Source organism: Rutidosis leptorrhynchoides, chromosome 3 (genome assembly GCF_046630445.1).
Source record: "Rutidosis leptorrhynchoides isolate AG116_Rl617_1_P2 chromosome 3, CSIRO_AGI_Rlap_v1, whole genome shotgun sequence".
NCBI classification, from domain to species: Eukaryota; Viridiplantae; Streptophyta; class Magnoliopsida; order Asterales; family Asteraceae; genus Rutidosis; species Rutidosis leptorrhynchoides.
The window spans coordinates 417,989,344-418,009,533 of NC_092335.1; the positions used below are offsets into that span (position 1 = coordinate 417,989,344).

Consider the following 20,190-nt stretch of genomic DNA (forward strand, 5'->3'; position numbering starts at 1 on the left):
ATACAGCCTGCCAAATACGTCCTGCCATCCGGCCTGCCATACGGCCTGCCAGCTGTATTTTGGCATTTTCCTAGTCTATTTAAAGGGTCTTTGTCATTCATTCCAACACACACTTCAATTCACTTCTTTCTCTCTCTTGTACAATATTAGTCATACTCTTAAGGCCTTCGACTCCGTGCGGGAAACCTAGTACCCGGAGAAGAACGCTGAAGATTGTATTAGGAGCGGTCTGGAGTCTTGAAGTTGTCACTTTTGTAATCGAAACTCGTTTAATCTACTGGTACTTCTATCCTTTATCTTATCTAATGTTTTATGATATTATTGCCATGATTAGCGAGTAGTTATCTTTAGTATATGCTATGATGTAAGCAGTTATAATGCCGAAATAATATTATGGTTTGTGTATGCTGTTGAAATGCTTTCCGATTATGCTTTAAACTCAATCGCTTTTCCAACTAATAGAACGTAGTTATAGGCTCTGTTATTGGGAAGTCGCGAACCCTGATTCAGAGTACACTATCTGTGTCACCCCTTGGTAAGAGAAGTCTGTCGGATACAATGTAAGATCGACCGAGGTATACCGGTTGTAGTAAGTCTATCAAGATTTAGATTCTGACCGAGGACTCTTTCGTAGTGAAACATCTGACTAGACCCTTAGTACATTGTCGATCCTAGACCATGCTAGTATAGTCACCAAGCATATAAACTTCGTACGTGCACGCTGAAGCACATCGGTTATTGTAAGTTGTACCTCTGATAAGTAAGGCCATGGAACACGGTTAGTGATGACCAGTACACTGCACCATAACGTGGTCTCAAGCATTGCACCCCGCTTGAGGGATTCTTAGTTAATTAAGGAAATGTTTGTTTAGACACATAAAGGATTGGACCGTTAGGATAACCGAACGTGTTCATGGAAGTCAACTTGACTTGGCCATGGTGTTCTTTATGGTTGAACTCTTTTTAAGGGCCTAACTATCTTTTACCAATCATTAACGAAAGCATTGAAACACATCACGTCTCTCGGATATGGTAAACCATGTATTCTATTAAGCTTAAGAAAGTTTAGACCATTTTGGAATGTTAATACGTCACCCAACCGAGTCGCTCAATTGGATGAGTCGTCTGAACTTGTATGCCTGTAGTCAGACTGCACGGGTGTCGGGGGTAAGGGACGTTGCTGTCTATTCAGAATCTTCAAGCCTAACGCAGTACCCAGTGACATGTCTTATGACAGGGGCGTTTAGGACTAGTGTAATGAATACAAGGCCTCTGCCTATTCATGAGCCAGCATTCCATAATCTCGGCAACATAACTGATGAAATCATAGTATGCACTTACTTTAACCTTATCTGAATTACAAATTTTATCGCATTTACTTTACCTGTCTTATAAACTAGAAAATCCCAAAATAAATATCCACTACTCCCTAACTATCTTAGGCTAAAATATAGGTTCGATGTTACTGATATCTCAAAAATACGACTCTAGGTCATACTTCCCTTACTTATAAGGAGTAGTAAGATTTAGGCCCCGCTAAATATAAATTTAAAATAGTACCATCTCCCACGAGTGGCTGATCCTGGCGAGCCGCGGCCTGACGACACCGCGTAATTAAAAATCGTCCATTTCGGCCATATCAATCTTCATAAATACAATCATCATCATAAGATTCATCACATCACCATTATCATATTACCTTCACTCATCAATTTTATCATCCTCGATCATTACTCTCGGCTTCAACATAAAATCACAATTATGATCATCCTAAATAAAATTGGGTTTGGCCCAAATAGGTAACCGAAACATAGTAGCCTAAGTAATAGCCCATTAGTAGTCCATTTACACTAATTCAATTATATAATCGTGTATTTGTTGTATGTGGGTTCTTGTTGTCAGGATCATAAGAAACAGAAATGATAATAGAAATAAAAACAACAGTAGTACGGTTCGAATATGACGTGGTTTTGGTCGATTTTTAAAGGATAACAGAAAGTATCGGTTTTGTTGATCGTTTAGACTAAAAACAAGAAATAAAAATGTTGTAGCAGCAGCAGGTTGTGGGTTCGATGGTTCTTCAATGGTGGTGGTGGTGGTTTACGGTTACTTTTCAGTAGCAAAACAAAAACAGAAATAATAGTAACGATGGAGTTCTTGGTGGTTTGGTGATGGTGTTATCGAAGAAGAAGGAAAAGAGAGAGGAGAGAGAGGGAGAAGATCATGGAGGTTTAAGGTGATGGTTGTTCATGGTGATTAACGAAAATGGTGTCCAATAGCAGCTCGATTAGAAACAGAAACAACAAAAATAAATGGGTGTTGTAAGGGTGTAAGACCCTAATCTTCATTGTACAGCAGTGTAAATAGAGTACATAAAGTGTGAGAATGATTGTGCAGTTAAACAGAAGACAGCGAGCGATCTGGGTTGGGTGCACTCAGCGCACACATAGGGGTGCGCGTGGCGCACTCCTCACTGTAGCCGGCCTCTGCTTGTTTTAATTAGATATTTTGATGGACTTTTTGGTAATTTCACCTGTGGACGAGTTGGAGGCCTGTAGGTCAGATCTTGAGGTGTCATTCACTCCATTTTCAACAACCTTATCTTCTTCACTTTAATTTTAGAGAGAGTGTGTGATTTCTTGTGTGAGAAAGCTTAAATCCAAGAGGAAGAAATTGTTCTCGGGCCAAAGTGCGGGTATTAAAGTCGTTCATCTACTCACTAGCTACGTTGTGGTTGTAGTGGTAAGCTCTAATCTTGATTTCCTTGTTTTAAATTGTGTAAGGGTTAGGGTTTGGGATAGTGTTGAACATAAAACCCATATTTGATGATTTTGGGTGTTCTTGGGTAAGATTGAGTCATGAAGACTCAATGGTAACTAACCTAGGGTTTCAAAGTGGTAATTGATGCTTATGAGTCCTAATTGGTTAGTTAATTACTAGCACACCTAGCTAATTGGTAAATGGGTGTTAGTTGGGTTAGTGGATGACCCGAAATGGGTGTGTTGACTTTAAATGAGTCAAAGGGGTTAATGATTGACCTAGTTGGGGATTATGGGTATGAATTACCCTTATTATGTTATAGTTAGTGTTGTTGGACCTAATCACTAGCTTTTAAGTGATTAGTGGTGGTCTTGACCCTTAAGGACGATTTTGGTGAAAATGGGGCATTTAATGCATTAAGTCATTAAATGCACATAAGTGAATTGTTGGTATTTAGTCCAACTAGATTATGTTTTGATTGAAGTACTTATTATATTAGGTACTTTGCTTTAAAGCTTACGGAGGTATAAAACCGTCACCGAATCGTTAAGGTGAGTGGAATAATTATATGCGTAGGTATATAATGTATCTATTTGTTGTAGCGTGAGATGTGAAGTGTCGAGGTGCTAAGACACCACATTTCACGTGATGAGTGAAGTGTCGAGGTGTTAAGACGCCACTCAGAGTGAAGCATCGAGGTGTTAAGATGCCACTCTAAGTAATTGACGGGTGAAGCATCGAGGTGTTAAGATGCCACCTAGGAGTGAAGTGTCGAGGTGTTAAGACGCCACTCCGTAAAAGAAAGAGTAAAGCATCAAGGTGTTAAGATTCCACTCGGGGTGAAGTACCGAGGTGTTAAGGTGCCACCCTAGGGTTTAGTGATACGAGGTGTTAAGTACACTAACGGATGTTATGAACACCGATGGCATTTTCGCGAGCGCCATTCCCTTGTACGATTGGTTAACCATGGTTATTGTGTTGTAAGCGAAAGCATATTATATTGTTCGAGTTATATATATTTATGCGATTGTTATGCTAGCTTGTAGTATTGGAGGTTGGTAGCCTCGTATTGAAGATAAGCTATTTATGTTGCTCTAGCATGTATTCGGTATGTGTTTGAGTGTTTGCAAGTAGGTATATTATATATGTATGTGTATAATTATTGCATTCACTAAGCTTTGCTTACCCTCTCGTTGTTTATCTTTTTATAGACTCCGGCGTTGATAAGGGTAAGGGCATTCGATTGGATTAGAGATCCCGCTTGTTGTTAGGGGACGCTTTTGGATGTTATAGCTTTTGGATTTTGACCGAGATTTGGGTAGTTTAACCCCAAACACCATGCTCATAGTGTCGTTTGGAATTTAAACTCTTATGGTAGAACTTGTATGTTTTGAACGAAACTCGTAAAATGGCCGATGTGGGCCCCGTTTTGTAAAAACTCATTTTATTATTGAATCGTGTGAGTTTTAACTATTATAACATGTTGTGAAAATCGTTTCGTCTAAATATGTCGGGAAGTGGGAGATCATTATCTGGAAAATGACAAATCCGGACAGCAGGCTGCCAGGCCCTGTGCGCGCCGCGCACAGGAAGGGATGCGCGCTGCGCACCATTCCTGGACAGGCCTGCTTCAAATTTTTTTTTTTTTTTTGAGGTCTGTTTTCGGTTGTATAATGGGTCGGGTTGTTACAAAGGGTGGCTTTGTGATGGTGGTAATAGGTGATGGTTGATGGTTGATGGTGGCGTTTGGTGGTGACAGTTTGAGTTGTAGGGTGGCGGTAGAGGAAGATGGTTGTCGAGTTAGTGGTTGGGTGGCGTTCACAATAGAGTAGTGGTTATGGACATTGTCGATGGTGCTTTATGGGTCGATAGTGTTAATGTTTAAATGGGTTTCCATTAAATGATGAGGGTGGTGGTCTAGTGGAGGAGATGATGATCGAAGTGGTGTTCGTAAAGGAAAACATGAAGAATAACAGCAGTAAAGGGGTTCGATTTACCAGGGAAAAACAGAAGAAAATAGTTGCAGCTGGTGGTGTTCTTCGTCGTTCGATCAAAACAAAACAATAATCGTGGTAAAAGGTAATATGATGGTGATCGTCTAGAGGTGATTGCTTAAAGGTTTAGAATTTCGATATAATTGATAATAGTGACTACGAGTAGGTGTATTTGTATTCCATGGTTTAGATTGTGTTGATGTTGGGTTATATGGTGATTGATAGGTGAGATGGTGATGGGTTGGAGAAGTGATGCAAGTTTGGTTCGAGCAACACATAACAGACGGGTAGTAAACCATGTTGGGGTGTTTAGTTTTGTTTATTAGTCAACAAGAAAGAATGATGGATACAATTCTCTGGTGGTGGGTGTGATTAATGAATATCCTTGCATTGTATATGCATATGTTATATATATATATATATATATATATATATATATATATATATATATATATATATATATATATATATATATATATATATATATATATATATAAATCATGAAAGATATACTATATGTATATAATATTCAACAAAAGAAATCAATTATCAAAACAGTATAACAACTTGAAAAGAAAGGTGAAGTGAAAGAGATTGAAAACAGAATGCACAGTATTCCATTATAATATAATTTAGGATTTGAACGTATTAAATTGTTAGCCGTCATTTACTATTTCATTCACAGACTGAAATTCGTGCTCCGTTGATCATTAGTGTCGGATAAAGGTCTTCCTAAAAATCTCAAATTTATAAATATTTACTCTAATCATTATTTTATAAAAACGGTCATTAATTGTTTAAAATTATTAAATAAAATTTAAATCACTATCCGCGCTCGATCCCATGTAAAATATAAAAAGTGTTAAAATTTAATAATTAGATCCTAAATACATTTCTAATAAGCCTATAATTTATATCACTTATTTTCGAATCACCGTTTATTTTTAAAATCATATAAGTTTGAATTTAACTTGCTTAATATCAATCGGAACATCAAACGAGTATTACAATCATTTAATATTTATTTATTTTACTTTTATATACATTATTTATATATAGATATGTTTTAAATAATAGTTATTATAATATCCTATTTTTATTTTATTTTACATAATTAAATTTAACAGCAATAATATATAATATTTCAAATTATATTTCCAATTACCATTTATATATATACACACATATCTATTTACAATTAATTATTCGTGAATCGTCGGAAGCGGTCGAAGGGTAATTGCATATATGAAAATAGTTCAAAATTTTGAGACTTAACCTTACAGACTTTGCTTATCGTGTCAAAATATTAAATCGTATCGAAAGTTTGGTTTAAAATTAGTCAAAATTTTCCGGGTCATCACAAACCCTAAGGGTAATTTAGTCTTTTCAAGAATGGAAAAATGAGGGTTGTCACACGTTAAGTAACCACGTGCGTGGCACGTGAACCATTTAAACGAAGGAAGCATGTGTGGCACATGAGCAGCTGAATAACGGGCTAAACAGATTGCACGCGCGAAGCACGTTCATGTTCCACAATTCCTGCAATTGAATTTTTGTAACAAGAATTAGACGCGTTGTTGTTTCTGTTAGCTTAAATAGGTTGTCAATTTCAGTTAGTGGCAGTTATCGAATTGTAATTGTACTTTTCTCTTATTTAACTGTGTATTCATATCGGCGATGATCTTAATCAGATTACCGAGTGTTGTCTTCATAAATTCCACTGGATTTTCCTCGCCAGAGCTATTACGAGTTGCGGCCACCATAATTCCTGTAAATCGAACACAAATTCGCAGAATTAAGCTCTGATACCAATGTTATGTTTACCCTGGACTATTAAATCGCAGTTAAACAATTAAGAATCAACCTTAAAGCTTGAGCTCAAGAACAACAATGGAGTTGAAACTTTATTACAAAATACGTAAGTCTAGGGTTACAATTGAAGATAGAAAAGTACAATTACAATTTGATAACTGCCACTAACTGGAATTGACAACCTATTTAAGCTAACAGAAACAACAACGCGTCTAATTCTTATTACAACAATTCAATTGCAGGAATTGGGGAAGATGCACGTGCTTCGCGCGTGCAATCTGTTTAGCCCGTTGTTTAGTTGCTCACGTGCCACACATGCTTCCTTCATTTAAACGTGGTTACTTAACGCCTATTAAAAGTTCACTTAACAGATCATAACAAAATTTAGTTTTACGTTTAGAAAATTTCTCTAATTAAATAAGAATAAGGGTGTGTTTGGACGAAAGTAGTTGGTGCTGGAGCTTGTAGCTGGAGTTGGAGCTTATGGCTGGAGTTGAAGCTTATTTTAAAGCTGGAAGCTGGAGCTTATTGTGTTTTATAAGTGTTTGGTAAAATAACTAGAGCTGGAGCATATATTTGTGAAATGACTTAAAAGGAATCATATATAAAATGTAAACTAATATAATAAAGGGTATATTAGTAAACTTATCTCTCATAAGCTCTTTTTTATTTCAAAAGCTAGTTTCAAGAGGTTCTTTTTGTAGAGCTTCTTTTTTCTATAAGCTTTACTTTTTTTATTTTACTAAACAAAACATATGACTTGTAACTTATTAAAATCATAAGTTCAAGTTCATATAAGTTCTCATAAGCTCTCGTAAGCTCGTTAGCCAAACACACCCTAACCTGTGGGGTTTAGAAGATTAGTTTTCTTGACAAATCAGTAACGAATTGGGTAGAGATTTGTGAAGTACCAATATGAAAGTTTTATATCCATTCTATCTCTCTCTATAAACGTAGTTAAATCATAGACCCGCCCTTTCAATATTTTCCTTTCTTTCTTCGCAAGCACAAAAAACCCTACAAATAGGTCTTCATATCTCGTAGATAAATATATACTTCAATCAATTTCTCTTGTATTAATTACAAGATTACCAATTGCTAACAGTAATTAAGATATGGTAGTTGGCAGAATCACCTCACGCATTGCAAGAACCGTCGTTAATCGATACCAATTCCTTCACGGCCGACCTGATTACCATCTCTCGATTTTAAGCCCTAGACTTCGTTTTCACTCCGTTACTAGTTCACCGAATAAGGTAATTTTATTAATTGAATTATCATCCTAGGATTTGTTTGATATATGTCTGTTCTGTATACCAGCTAGGGTTTATTTAGGGTTTAGGCGTGGTTGTATTATAAGGTTTATGTAGGGTTTATGCGTGGTATAATAAGGTTTATTAAGGGTTTATTACGTGAATCATACGTCCTCATTTACTGATGGTGTGGTTGTATTATAAGGTTTTATTAGCAGCTAATCTGAGTAGTGATTCTTCCTGAAATTGCCGATCTTGTTATTTTGTGTCATTTGAAAGCTAAAAAGCTCATAATGATTTTTTTTTTTAAAGCAAGCATTGCATTAAAAACTATACAATATCTACAACCGAAACAAAACACGACCACGAAGGAGCCGAAAACAAACAACACAACTATAAAGTGGACTAGCTATAAAATACAATACAAACAATAGGCATTATTACGTATTCCTAAGCGACACCCGTTCGACGTAGACTCCCGGGTTAATAATCCATTGGTGCCAATCCATAAAAGTCTTTTTTAGACGCCTCGAAATCCATTTGAAGCCAAGCACTTGCGCATCAGATAATATTTTTGAGTTTTGACCCATCCCACACGCGATTACCAAAAACTTCATCATTACGGGCCTTCATCATTTGGCCCCCTGCCATATGAATGTTCCAAGCTTAGAAGCTAGATTACCCGTACTATCATTGAATAATGTCACGAAACCTTGGAAGAAACCAACGTTTATGTTCCACCAATTCAGAAAACCTGACCACACACCTGCGACCTTCTTTCATAGAAAAAGTGCATGTTCCACTGATTCTGGTACAGTGGAGCATATTGGGCAAAGGACCGAGTTCAAATCAATATTACGTTTATCGAGTTCAACCCGAACCGGAAGACGCTTCCTGATTGCTCTCCAGACGAATTCTTCCACTTTATGAGGAATATTTATATTACGTGATGTCTTAATAATCGGAGGATTGATCACGAGTTTGAGATCATCTATTAAAAAAGCAAGCTTTTTTGTCTTGAAAATGCCTTCGTTATCCAGAATCCATTTCCAATTATCACCTGTTCCACATGTAAACCACACTTGTGCCACGGCAGAAGACAAATTGATCAAGTGTTGGGCTGTTCTGCCTCGTGGAGGTCTGGCCCAAGCCCACTGTAATCCGATGCCAAACTCTGCCAAACTCAGTCTGTTTCAATCTGTCACTTACTCGCGCATCTTTTTTACTTTCTAAAGCATACAGCCTTGGAGGTTCAAGTAGCTTGATCACACTAGCCGGAGCGCGGAATAAGGAGTTAAGAACCGATTTCACCAAAGTTAAACGACCCCCAAATGAGATGGACTTTGCTTTCCAATTCGATAACCGTTTTTTGAATCTTTCAACAACCGGTTGCCAAGCTTGTGCTTTATTCATATTTGACCCAAGTGGGAGACCAAGATGAGAGAAAGGAAGGATCCCGGGAACACAATTCATTTTACCAGCCATTCTAACAATGTCATCATTTGAGGCCCCGACACCATAAAGACTTCTCTTACGATAATTAACTTTGAGACCCGACACCTCTTCAAAGCACTTGAGAAGTTAATTTTGTAAATGAAGTAAAGTCTATATGGGATAAGTAGCTATTCAGTTATCTGACTAGTGATTTCGCATCAAATTTACCTATCTTGGTTGGCATTTTATCAAGCTTATGGCATATTGTTTTATTTGAAAGCTAAAAAGCTCTTTTTGAGTTAATTTTAAGAAGGAAGTAAAGTCTATTTGCGATCAGATCCAGCTTTGGTGCTTATTTTGAATGCAATAAGCTTCCCACACAATTTACTATTAATAAGTCAACTTCTTTAGTTGAAGTAATATTGGTAAATGATCATTATTATATGTTTCGGTCAAACTAGTTTGTATGTCTAGCATACTGTGCTGTGCTGTTTAACTATCAATCATTCATGATTATCGCACTTGTAAAATCTAGCTGTACGAATTGTTGCATTGTTTTGTGGTTTATAGGCATATTAATATTGTTATATATATATATATATATATGTTGCAGGTGATATCAGGTCAAGTATCCTTATTACATAAGGCTTCTCTTAGCTCATCTACCTTTCAGAAATTTGGGTTCTCGTCATCTGCATCTCAGGAATCTAATGAGAAGAAATCTTCTGAAAACGGAGACACGACTTCTGATGATGCAAAACAAAATGCAAGCTCTAATGTCGAAGGACTAGGTTTGTTATTGATAGTCCAATTTCTTTGGATTAGCATCTGTGATAGTAATTTCAGTTCATTTATGTGGAAATGAGTTAATACGTATCTATCTGGTAACGGGCTGAATTTAAAACAAACCAAAAATGAAACTCGTTGAACGGGTTAAACAGGTCAAAATTAGCTAAATATGTAATTCAGATGCTTTACAGTAAAAATTAATAACCTGAACTGGAAAATGCTCTCCATTATGCTTTACAATGTCCTATATCCATTTATTTATGTAGAAACTAATTTAGTTATGTAATCATATTTAATCTAATACAAATATTGTAAGTTTAAAAAACTGGACAAAAAAGGGTTGGTGGATTGCTCCAACACTGCTCGACTCTTTTGGACTGAACCATTTTTGATCATTATGACCTGTCCCTTTTTTACCTATGAATTGTGCTTATTGGATCCATATTATTCTGAGTCAATCTCAGGTGAGGAAGAGTTGACTATGGAGGATCTGTATAAACTCGTGACTGAAAAAGAAGAACTTTTGAAGACAAAGGAAGAAGAGATTGCAAAAATGAAAGATAAAGTTCTGCGAACGTATGCAGATACGGAAAACCTCATGGACAGGACAAAAAGAGATGCTGAGAACTCAAAAAAGTTTGCAATACAGGTTAAATATTGGATATATTGTGTCATTACTTACATTCTATGCTCTTTAATTGACTTTTATGCATTTTTTGCTACAGAATTTTGCCAAGAGCTTACTGGATGTTGCGGATAATCTCGATAGGGCTTCTTCAGTCGTGAAAGAGAGTTTTGCTAAGGTTGATACATCTACAGACAGTGCAGGAGCTGTTCCACTTTTGAAAACACTGCTTGAAGGTGTTGAGATGACTGAAAAACAGTTATCGGAGGTAACATAATCCTTTTAATCATGTGTTGGCAAAATGAGCTGTTTGGGTAACTGGTAAAAAAACGTGTTGGGTTGGCTTGACTCATCAACCTTTTTTTATGTAGGTCAAATTTCAAAATACTTGGAGCATGTTTGAGTTTTCTTATTTAACCTGCTTATCTCATAAAATTGTTGAAATTGTATTGCCCCCCTCTCCTTCAAGTCCATCTGTACAGATGTTCTAATATCAACTAGTATAAAGGTTTTAAAAGTCTTTACTCCTGGAGTACTCGATCGGGATTTTTTAGTGAGTAATCGGAAAGTCCGGTAGTACTTGGTGAGTAATTGGATGTGGACCACGCTTGACTTTGACCGATTTTGTCCGAGTTTTGACCTATTTTCTGAGTTATCTTGAGCCTTGCCGAGTAATTCGCGTTCATCAATGGTTGACAGAATTTGACTGAGTTTGAACCGATTACTCTGCCCGAATTTTTAACCGACGAGTTTTCCCGAGTTCTGCAGTATAAAAGAATCAGTCTTTGCCATATTTTTTAAATATCATACAAGATTTGGCTGACGATATTTGTTGGCTTCTCAGGTTTTCAAGAAATATGGAGTCGAAAAGTATGACCCTATGAATGAGGAATTTGATCCAAATAGGCATAATGCAGTATTTCAAGTGCCAGATCCTACCAAGACCCCTGACACTGTTGCAGTTGTGCTCAAGGTAGGTTCCCAAAGCAGTTACGATAAAATAAAAAACACTTCACATTCCATCCCTTACTTTTGAAGAGTGAAAGACTTGTATGTGCAAACTAAGCAGTGTGGTGTTTTTTTAAATTTTTTTTTTTTTTTTTTTTTTTGCAGGCGGGATACACACTGCATGAACGAATTATACGACCCGCTGAAGTTGGTGTGACTATAAAGGCGGACTAAGATAACATTCGTGTCGGGTTCGGATATGTCTCTTTTTACAGATGTACTAAGATTTTGATTATTTGTTATGTTAGGACAGGGCTAGTCCCCTGACCCCCACCTCCGACAACCAATTAAAAAGTTTAGTTTTACAAGCAGTATTTTAACTGAACCATTTGATTAACTTTTTTGTGTATTCATTGTAATAAAAGTATGATTACGTTGAGGCTGCTTAAACATACTGTGTGATATGTCATCCAAGCGGAGAATAGGGTGATAAATGCAACACAATGATTTTATTTTGAGTGTACCTTATAATCTGTATGTTAACGGTTCATATGTAAGGTCGACCAAATAACTCATTTTTTGTTTTACCTGGATCAGCTTTCTACGTTTTTTTCTTCCGTGGTTTAGTTTCTGGTCAATGTTTGAACTATGGACTAGAGGTGCACGACAAACCGATCCAAATTTGATCCGACAAAAGAATCTAAACTGGATCCAGAAAAATCCGGAATCGGATATTGGATCCGATCTGGTTCTAACCGGATCCATATAGCCGTTATAAATCGGATTTTTTCGGGATAAAAACCGGTTTTTATCCCGATCCGGTCTCGGATTTGCCGAAAAATCCGAAAGTTATAGCCACTTTTTTAACGTTTTGGACTATTTTAAGTTTAAGATTTAGGGTTTTGGGTTTAGGGACTAAACCCTAAACTCTAAATCGGGCTAAATTTTTTAAAAAACTTCACATAAAAAAAAAAAAAAAAAAAAAAAAAAAACGCTTCAAGAATAACATTCATAGAGATGAATGTTACTCATGATGCATATTATCAGTTATTTTTTTCGAGCGTATTTCCGCCAAAATAATAACTGATCGTACCAAATTCGGAATGCGAATAAGATACGAGTTCAAATCACAATCACGTTAACGGTGAGCGGTTTGGTCTTCTTGAACTCTTCCGTATAACTATGATTACCGGATCCAAAAATAAGCTGCGAATCCAGTCAAGGTTATAGATGCACAAACCGGATAAAAAACCGGATTCGGACAAAAAAAAACTGGATTTTTTTGTCCGGATTTTTCGGAACCGGTTCCGGATCCGGTTCCGGTTCTCGGCGTCGGATTTTTTTCGGATTTTTTTCCGGAACCGGTTCTTTTTCGGATCTCGATCGGATTTTTTCGGATTTTTCTTGGACTAGGATTCGATTTTGCGAATTATATTTTTACCGGTTCTATTTTTTTAACGTTTGACAACAATAATATAATCGGTATAAAGAAAAGTTATAATGCTCAACTGCTTAACACAATAGATAATATAAATAACAATATTCGAACAATACAATTATATAAATAACACTTTTATTCGAACGATACAATAATAAAAATAAAAACACTTTTATTCGAACAATACAATTATAATTAATACATTTCGAGCTTCGGCATGGCCATCACCCAATAATGTATTAAGACTAAAGTATATCGAGCTTCGGCATGGCCATCACCCGTTATACTTTAGTCGTCAAATGACCCAAATGTGTTATCTTGTTGAGCGCGTTGAGGATGGTGCCTTCGATCGTAGTCTTCAAAAGCGGGGTCATCAACTAGAGAAAGGTAAGCTTGTTGGTAACCCGATACATTCATTTCGGTTTGGTCCATATCAAACGGTTCATAGTCACCTTCATCCACTTCGTTTAGTTCATTGTCGGAATTCTCTTCGGTTGTTGTAGGTGATAATCCCGCTAAATTTTCTTCAAACTCTATACATTCTTCAATGTCGTTATATAACGGACCTTCTAATGAAGTTTGATCTTGTATCCTATCTACCCCATCCAAATAATCTTTCAAACATACACATACTTTCACAGCTTGGGGGTAAGTCTTGACCTTCTTTCCGATATAATTCGACCACTCAAAGAAAAGGCCGATTCGGAAGCTACGGTTGAAGCTTGAACGGTAAATAAGTCACGAGCCATAATGCTTAATATTGGATATGTGTCTTGTTTTGTTTCCCACCATTTTAAAATGTCAAGGTTGTTAAATTGTTCTTCACTCATGTTTAGTGCAAAGTTTGCCATCTTATAATTTCCCAACTCGCTTGTGGGTGCCGATGTTCGTGCGCGTTTGGAAGCGTCTTCACGTACCAAGTTAAAAAGACTTATTTTGAGGTCTCGGCTCCTTCGAGAAGATGATCCGGGTTGGTCAACAATTGGGTTTAATTGTCGACCATATTTTGTTGCATAAATACCAAACATATTCTCAAAAACATCATTAAAAGCGTGTACTTGGTTCAAAAGGTAGTTGAGTTCGGCATCAAAAACACCATGCACACAATCAAAGTTGGTATATATTGTTGTCATCAATCGTTCAACCCCATTAAAATTTAATCGTGGGTCAAGTGCGGCCGCACATAAAAATACCTTCGGTATCTCTCCAAAATATTTTTTTAGTTTTTTTCTTATATGAAAAATCGCTTGTCTAAAAATAACATTATTTGAATTCGCAAATTCGCATATTTTTTCCGTCATTATATAAAATTGTTCTAAAACTAGTACGCTAGTTGGGTAATAAACACCCGATAACATTGTTGATGCCTCTTTAAAAACTTGTAAAAAACTTGTTAATGATTCCAAGTCATCCCATTCGTCGTCACTAATTGGTTCGGAAAATCCCTTTCTAAGTAGTTTTCTATTAAAAGCGATTAACGTTTCTTTTTGACGTAAAATATTTTCGAACATTAAACAAGTAGAATTCCATCTTGTATTATTATCAAAATAAGGACCTAACCAAGTGTCATGACAATCTTCAACAAAAGCCTTATAGTTATGATGTAGTGCGTTGCTCGTACGATAAATCGTTACTAATAATCTTCTAAATTTTTCTTTTAATGAAGAACAAAAAGTTAAACAATCTTGAACTCCCAAGTTTATAATATGAGCAACACAACGTGTATGAATAAATGCACCATTTAAAATCGGTCTAAGTGCAATTTTTAACTCACTCATGGCCGCATCATTATTAGATGCATTATCTAGCGAAATTGTAAAAACTTTATCGATTAAATTATATTCTTCTAAAGTGTCTTGTAACGCTTTTTTTTATATTATTACCGTTATGTGGATAACCAAATATTTTAAAATCGATAACACGTTTCATTAAAAGCCACGAATCGGGATTAAACCAATGAGCGGTAACGGCTAAATAAGAATTTGCCGTTCCATGTGGTGCGCTCCAAACATCACAAGTTATAGAAACCCTATGTTTATATGTTCGAAAACCTTCAATTATTTCAGTTTTAGCTTTTTTCCATAATTTAAAGGCGTCACGTCTTAAGGTAGAACGACTTACATTGCTATATCGCGGTTGTAGTCGATTCCGAATTAGCTCCGTAAGCCTTGGATTGTCGAAGTGGTTGAAAGGAAGCGCTTGTTGAATGACAAACCTTGACAAATCTTGCCGAAGAGCTTCGGCATCGTATTCAAAAATCGAACCATCGGCCCGCATTGTTTGTTGTCTCGGGTCTTGCCTTGCACTACAACTTTTGTCAAGATGTTTTCTTAACGTTGTATTACCCGAAACACCCATGAACTTCATACATTGTGTACAACGAGCTTTTTCCGCACCATCCTTCATTACACACAACTCGAATTTGGACCAAACGTCCCCTTTTCGCTTTGTTTCTTTTTTGTAATCAATATCGGCCGTAGTGTAGCCTTGTGAAGATGTTCCAACGGAAGCGGAACCGGAAACGGAAGCTTGTGAATTATCCATTATGGGATAATTAGACTAGAGATTAGAGAATATTTAGTGATTTAGAAATAAATATGAGAATGTTTGTTGGTGCATTTTCAACCAAGGCATTACCATGTATTTATAATGGACTTTGTGGGGTTAAAATGGTAAAAAAAAAAAAACTCAAAAAACTGCAAAAAAAAAAAAAAAAAAAAAAAACAGCTAGTTTTTTGAAAAACCGGATCGGATCCGGATCCGGATCCAAACCGGATCGGATAAAATCCGGTTTATATCCGGAAAAAATCCGGTTTTCTTGAAAAACTGGATCCGGGTGGAACCGGATCGGATCTCGGATCCGGATCCGGTTTTTGCTGTGTCCGGTTTTGCTTGGATCCGGTTCCGGATCGGGTCACCGGATCGGATCTGGATCCGGTTTTTTTGCCCATCTATAGTCAAGGTTAAACTTGGTCAATCACTTAGAGAGAGAAAGTTCCTCTATATAGAGAGAAAGTTCTGCTGTGACAAAATGATGTCCTCTACCAATAATGGAGTCTAGGTGGCCTATTTATGGGCAGAAAAGTCAAAGATTTCCTTCAAGGAATGACACATGTCATGTTCTGATTGGTGAGTCACCTCTTATTTTTCGGAACATGACTTTCAATCCTTATCGCTGCGTGTTCGTCGAATAGTATTCTCTTATGGTTTTATGCTTTTGTTCACGTTTATGGCGATCGGTTCTTCATTCAATTGTGTTTTTCTGTTGCGTTTTGATACGCTAACCGAATTGCGTATCATTAATAACATTTATCACAAAGTGTCTTTTTTAAATATTCATAATGTTTGTGAAAATTAAAATAAAACGAAAAAATAAAATTACTTCCCCCAAAAAAGTGTTTCCTCTTGATTTGTCCCGTATATATATATATATATATATATATATATATATATATATATATATATATATATATATATATATATATATATATATATATATATATATATATATATATATATAGAGAGAGAGAGAGAGAGAGAGAGAGATTTAATCAAGAGGGAAGCACTTTTTTGGGGGGAAGTGAGGGGAAGTAATTTTTTTTGTTTTTTAAAAAAACTTTGTTCATGAACATTATAGATTAGATGAAAATATGAACATTTAAAAAAGACACTTTGTGATGAATGTCATATTTTTGTCGGAAAAATGCTCGAAGAAAAAAATAAAAACATTCAATGCTTTGAATGTTTTGCTGCTGAGTTTTTCTTAAGGGTTTAGAAATTAGGTGGTTATAAATTAGGGTTTAGCTATTAGGGTTTAGAACTTAGGGTTTTGGGTGTAGAAATTAGGGTTTAGGGTTTAGTAATTAGGGTTTAGATTGAATATTTTAACACGAACGGTTTGGAGTTTAGGGTTTAGGGTTTAAGGTCGAGGGTTTACGGAGTAAACCCGAAAACCCCAAACCCTAAACCCTAAACTCTAAATCGGGCTAAATTCGAAAAAAACACTTCACACAAGATGAAAACAAAACGATTCAAATAAACTCAGCAGCAAAACATTCATTGCATTGAATGTTTTTATTTTTTTCTTCGAGCTTTTTTCCCGCCAAAATAATGACATTCATCACAAAGTGTCTTTTTTAAATGTTCATATTTTTATCTAATCTATAATGTTCGTGAACAAAGTTTTTTCAAAAAACGAAAAAAAATAATAATTTGCTTCCCTCTTCCCCCTAAAAAGTGCTTCCCTCTTGATTATGACCCGATATATATATATATATATATATATATATATATATATATATATATATATATATATATATATATATATATATATATATATATATATATATATATATATATATATATATATGTATGTGTGTGTGTGTGTGTGTAAGGTTTTATGACCCAACAATATGAGTAATTCCAGAAAAATTACTCAACCCACAAAAAATAAACGATGACAATAATAAGAAAGTTGAGAACACGATAATTTAGCGTGGTTATATGTAATCAAAGGTTTATTACTTTAATCCACGGACCAAACTAGAGAGATTTAATTTATAGAATTCGTGCATACATGTATGGGTTACAATAGGGTCCTTTTATAAAGGAAACCAAACAAGGAAATGACTTAACAAAAGAGTTTCTTAAATCCAGAAATTCTGGCCGCCCAACACCTTTTTTGCGATCGCGAGTTCCAGCCCAGCATATGACTCGCGCTCGCGAGTTATTTTTTGAGGAGAAATTCCAGTCGCGAGCTAGTATTTTCCTTTCACGTGTCCTGACCGAGATGATCTCGCGATCGCGAGTTCCTCCTTCGCGGTCGCGAGTTCTGCTGCTTGTCTTTGATTCTTCTTCACATCCAACAATCTCCCACCTGAAGGATAATCTAAACAAACCCAATCTTCGTCAACCCAACACTTCAACAAACTAACCAAGAACGTTAAACCACCATTTATACCGCGAAAACACCATTTGGAACACGCACACTCAACACATACTTCAGATGAGTAGATTTCGATACAAAGACTTCAACACTACTTGTTAGAATCAGACCATCATCTCTCTATCTCTCTAGCGGTCGTCTTCTCTCATCAATTCATGAGAAGACCGATTGAGGCAATGGAAAACTTCAACTTGTCCGTCTTCACCACCTTAGTAAGCATATTCGCGGGATTCTTCGAACCAAGGAGTTTCTACAATATTAAAGTACCATCCTTTATATGTTATCGAATACAATGATACACTAACTTGATGTGTTTTATACGACTATGAAACACCGGATTCTTCCCAAGATGAACTACACTTTGATTATCACAATACAAAATACAATAGTCTTGTCTTTTACCCTACTCACCCAAGAAGTTCTTCAACCAAACAAGCTCTTTAGAAGCTTCCGCAATAGCCATGTATTCGGCCTCCGTGAATGATAAAGCAACACTCCTTTGTAGTCGAGACATCCAACTAACCGTCGTCTTCCCTATTGTGAAAACATAACCCGTAGTGCTTTCCTCGAATCATCACATCAACCCAAATTAGCATCCGCATAACCCCCCAAGTATGACATTGTTTTTAGAGAAGCACACTCCCATACTAGAAGTACCTTTCAAATACCGAAGTAACCATTTGACTGCTTCCCAATGCTCTTTCTCTGGATTAGACATATAAAATCTCAAAGCTCCCACCGAATGGGCAATATCCGGTCTCGTACAAATCATGGCATACATGACACTACCCACGGTCGATGCATACAGAACCTTTTCCATCTTCGCGTTGTCTTCCTCTGTTTTAGATGACTGACTTTTCGATAACTTTATTGCGCTACCTAAAGGCATGGAACGAGCCTTTGAATTCTCCATGTTAAACCTCTCTACAACTATCTCAATATATTTGGATTGAGATAAGTATAGAGTACTTTTCACACAATCACGCACAATACTCATTCCAAGTATTTGCCTAGAACCGCCAAAATCTTTTATCTCGAACTCATGGGAAATTAATCTCTTCAACTTGTTGATTTCGGACATGTTAGAACCTGCAAGTAACATATCATCAACATATAACAATAAGATAATATATGAAGAATTTAATTTCTTCAAGTAGCAACAACGATCTGCTTCACATCTTAAGAAAACAGTCTTCTTCATAAACTCATTAAACTTCAAGTACCATTGTCGAGGTGCTTGCAATAATCCATACAATCTTTTACGTAACTTACAAACTCACTACTCTTTACCCTTTACCTCAAAGCCCTCAGGTTGCTTCATATACATCTCTTCATTAAGATCTTCGTGTAGCAATGCGGTCTTCACATCTAATTGTTCTAGATGTAAGTCTTCGGATGAAACTATAGAAAGTACCAACCGAATAGTAGTCATTTTAACTACCGATGAAAATATCTCGTTGTAATCAACTCCTTTCTTTTGTTGAAAGCCTTTGACCACGAACCGAGCCTTGTACCTTTTCTTGCCTCTAGCTCATTCTTGATTCGATACACCCATTTATTTTGCAACGCCCTTTTATCATTAGGTAATTTCACTAGTGACCAAGTTTCATTCTTCTCAAGTGACCCCATTTCTTCTTTCATAGCAAGCTTCCATTGTATGGATTCTTTGGATTGTCTCGCCTCAAAGTAACGCTCGGGTTCACCATTCTCGGTATAGAGCAAGTTGTTGTTGATGAAGAATACCTTGGATTAGGCTTGAGCACTATAGTCAAGCGTCTTAGTGTAGGAGCAAACGGTGTGGTTGGACCGGTTTCATTAGCAACCTCCTCATCACCAGGACTCTCGCTACGTTTGAAATTATCACCGCTTTCCAAACCATCTTCATCATTAGCATTTTGTGACGCCTCACCATTATTTGGTAATTCATCGTTACCCGACCTCCCACTAGAACTTTCAAGATAATTAATATAAACATCGTAAAAAGTAACATAATTCGGTTTAGGACTCCCCGTTTCCGGTTTGCCATAAACCGAATCTTCGTCAAAGGTAACATCGTGAAAACGAATCACTTTTCTACCATCTTTGTCCCATCATCGTTAGCCCATCTCATCCGAACCATAACCAACAAAAGTACACATCTTTGACTTAGCTTCAAGCTTGTCTCTATCCGCATCTTTGGTCTTCACATATGC

At 36.4% G+C, this 20,190-nt stretch overlaps 1 protein-coding gene across 1 annotated transcript; it reads left to right on the forward strand.

The window, feature by feature from the left end:
• The first annotated feature begins 7,531 nt into the window (after positions 1–7,531).
• Positions 7,532–12,152, forward strand: LOC139897792 (grpE protein homolog 2, mitochondrial-like). Its single transcript, XM_071880486.1, has 6 exons — positions 7,532–7,822; positions 9,867–10,044; positions 10,507–10,691; positions 10,768–10,935; positions 11,512–11,640; positions 11,781–12,152. The coding sequence occupies exons 1-6, from the start codon at positions 7,682–7,684 to the stop codon at positions 11,847–11,849; spliced, it is 870 nt and encodes a 289-aa protein (XP_071736587.1). The 5' UTR covers positions 7,532–7,681; the 3' UTR covers positions 11,850–12,152.
• The last annotated feature ends 8,038 nt before the right edge of the window (positions 12,153–20,190 follow it).

Coding starts and splice junctions, on each gene's coding strand:
- LOC139897792 (XM_071880486.1), top strand. CDS start 7,682: ATGGTAGTTGGCAGAATCACCTCACGCATTGCAAGAACCGTCGTTAAT. Junction 7,823..9,866: donor TTACTAGTTCACCGAATAAG/GTAATTTTATTA, acceptor TATATGTTGCAG/GTGATATCAGGTCAAGTATC. Junction 10,692..10,767: donor CAAAAAAGTTTGCAATACAG/GTTAAATATTGG, acceptor TTTTTGCTACAG/AATTTTGCCAAGAGCTTACT.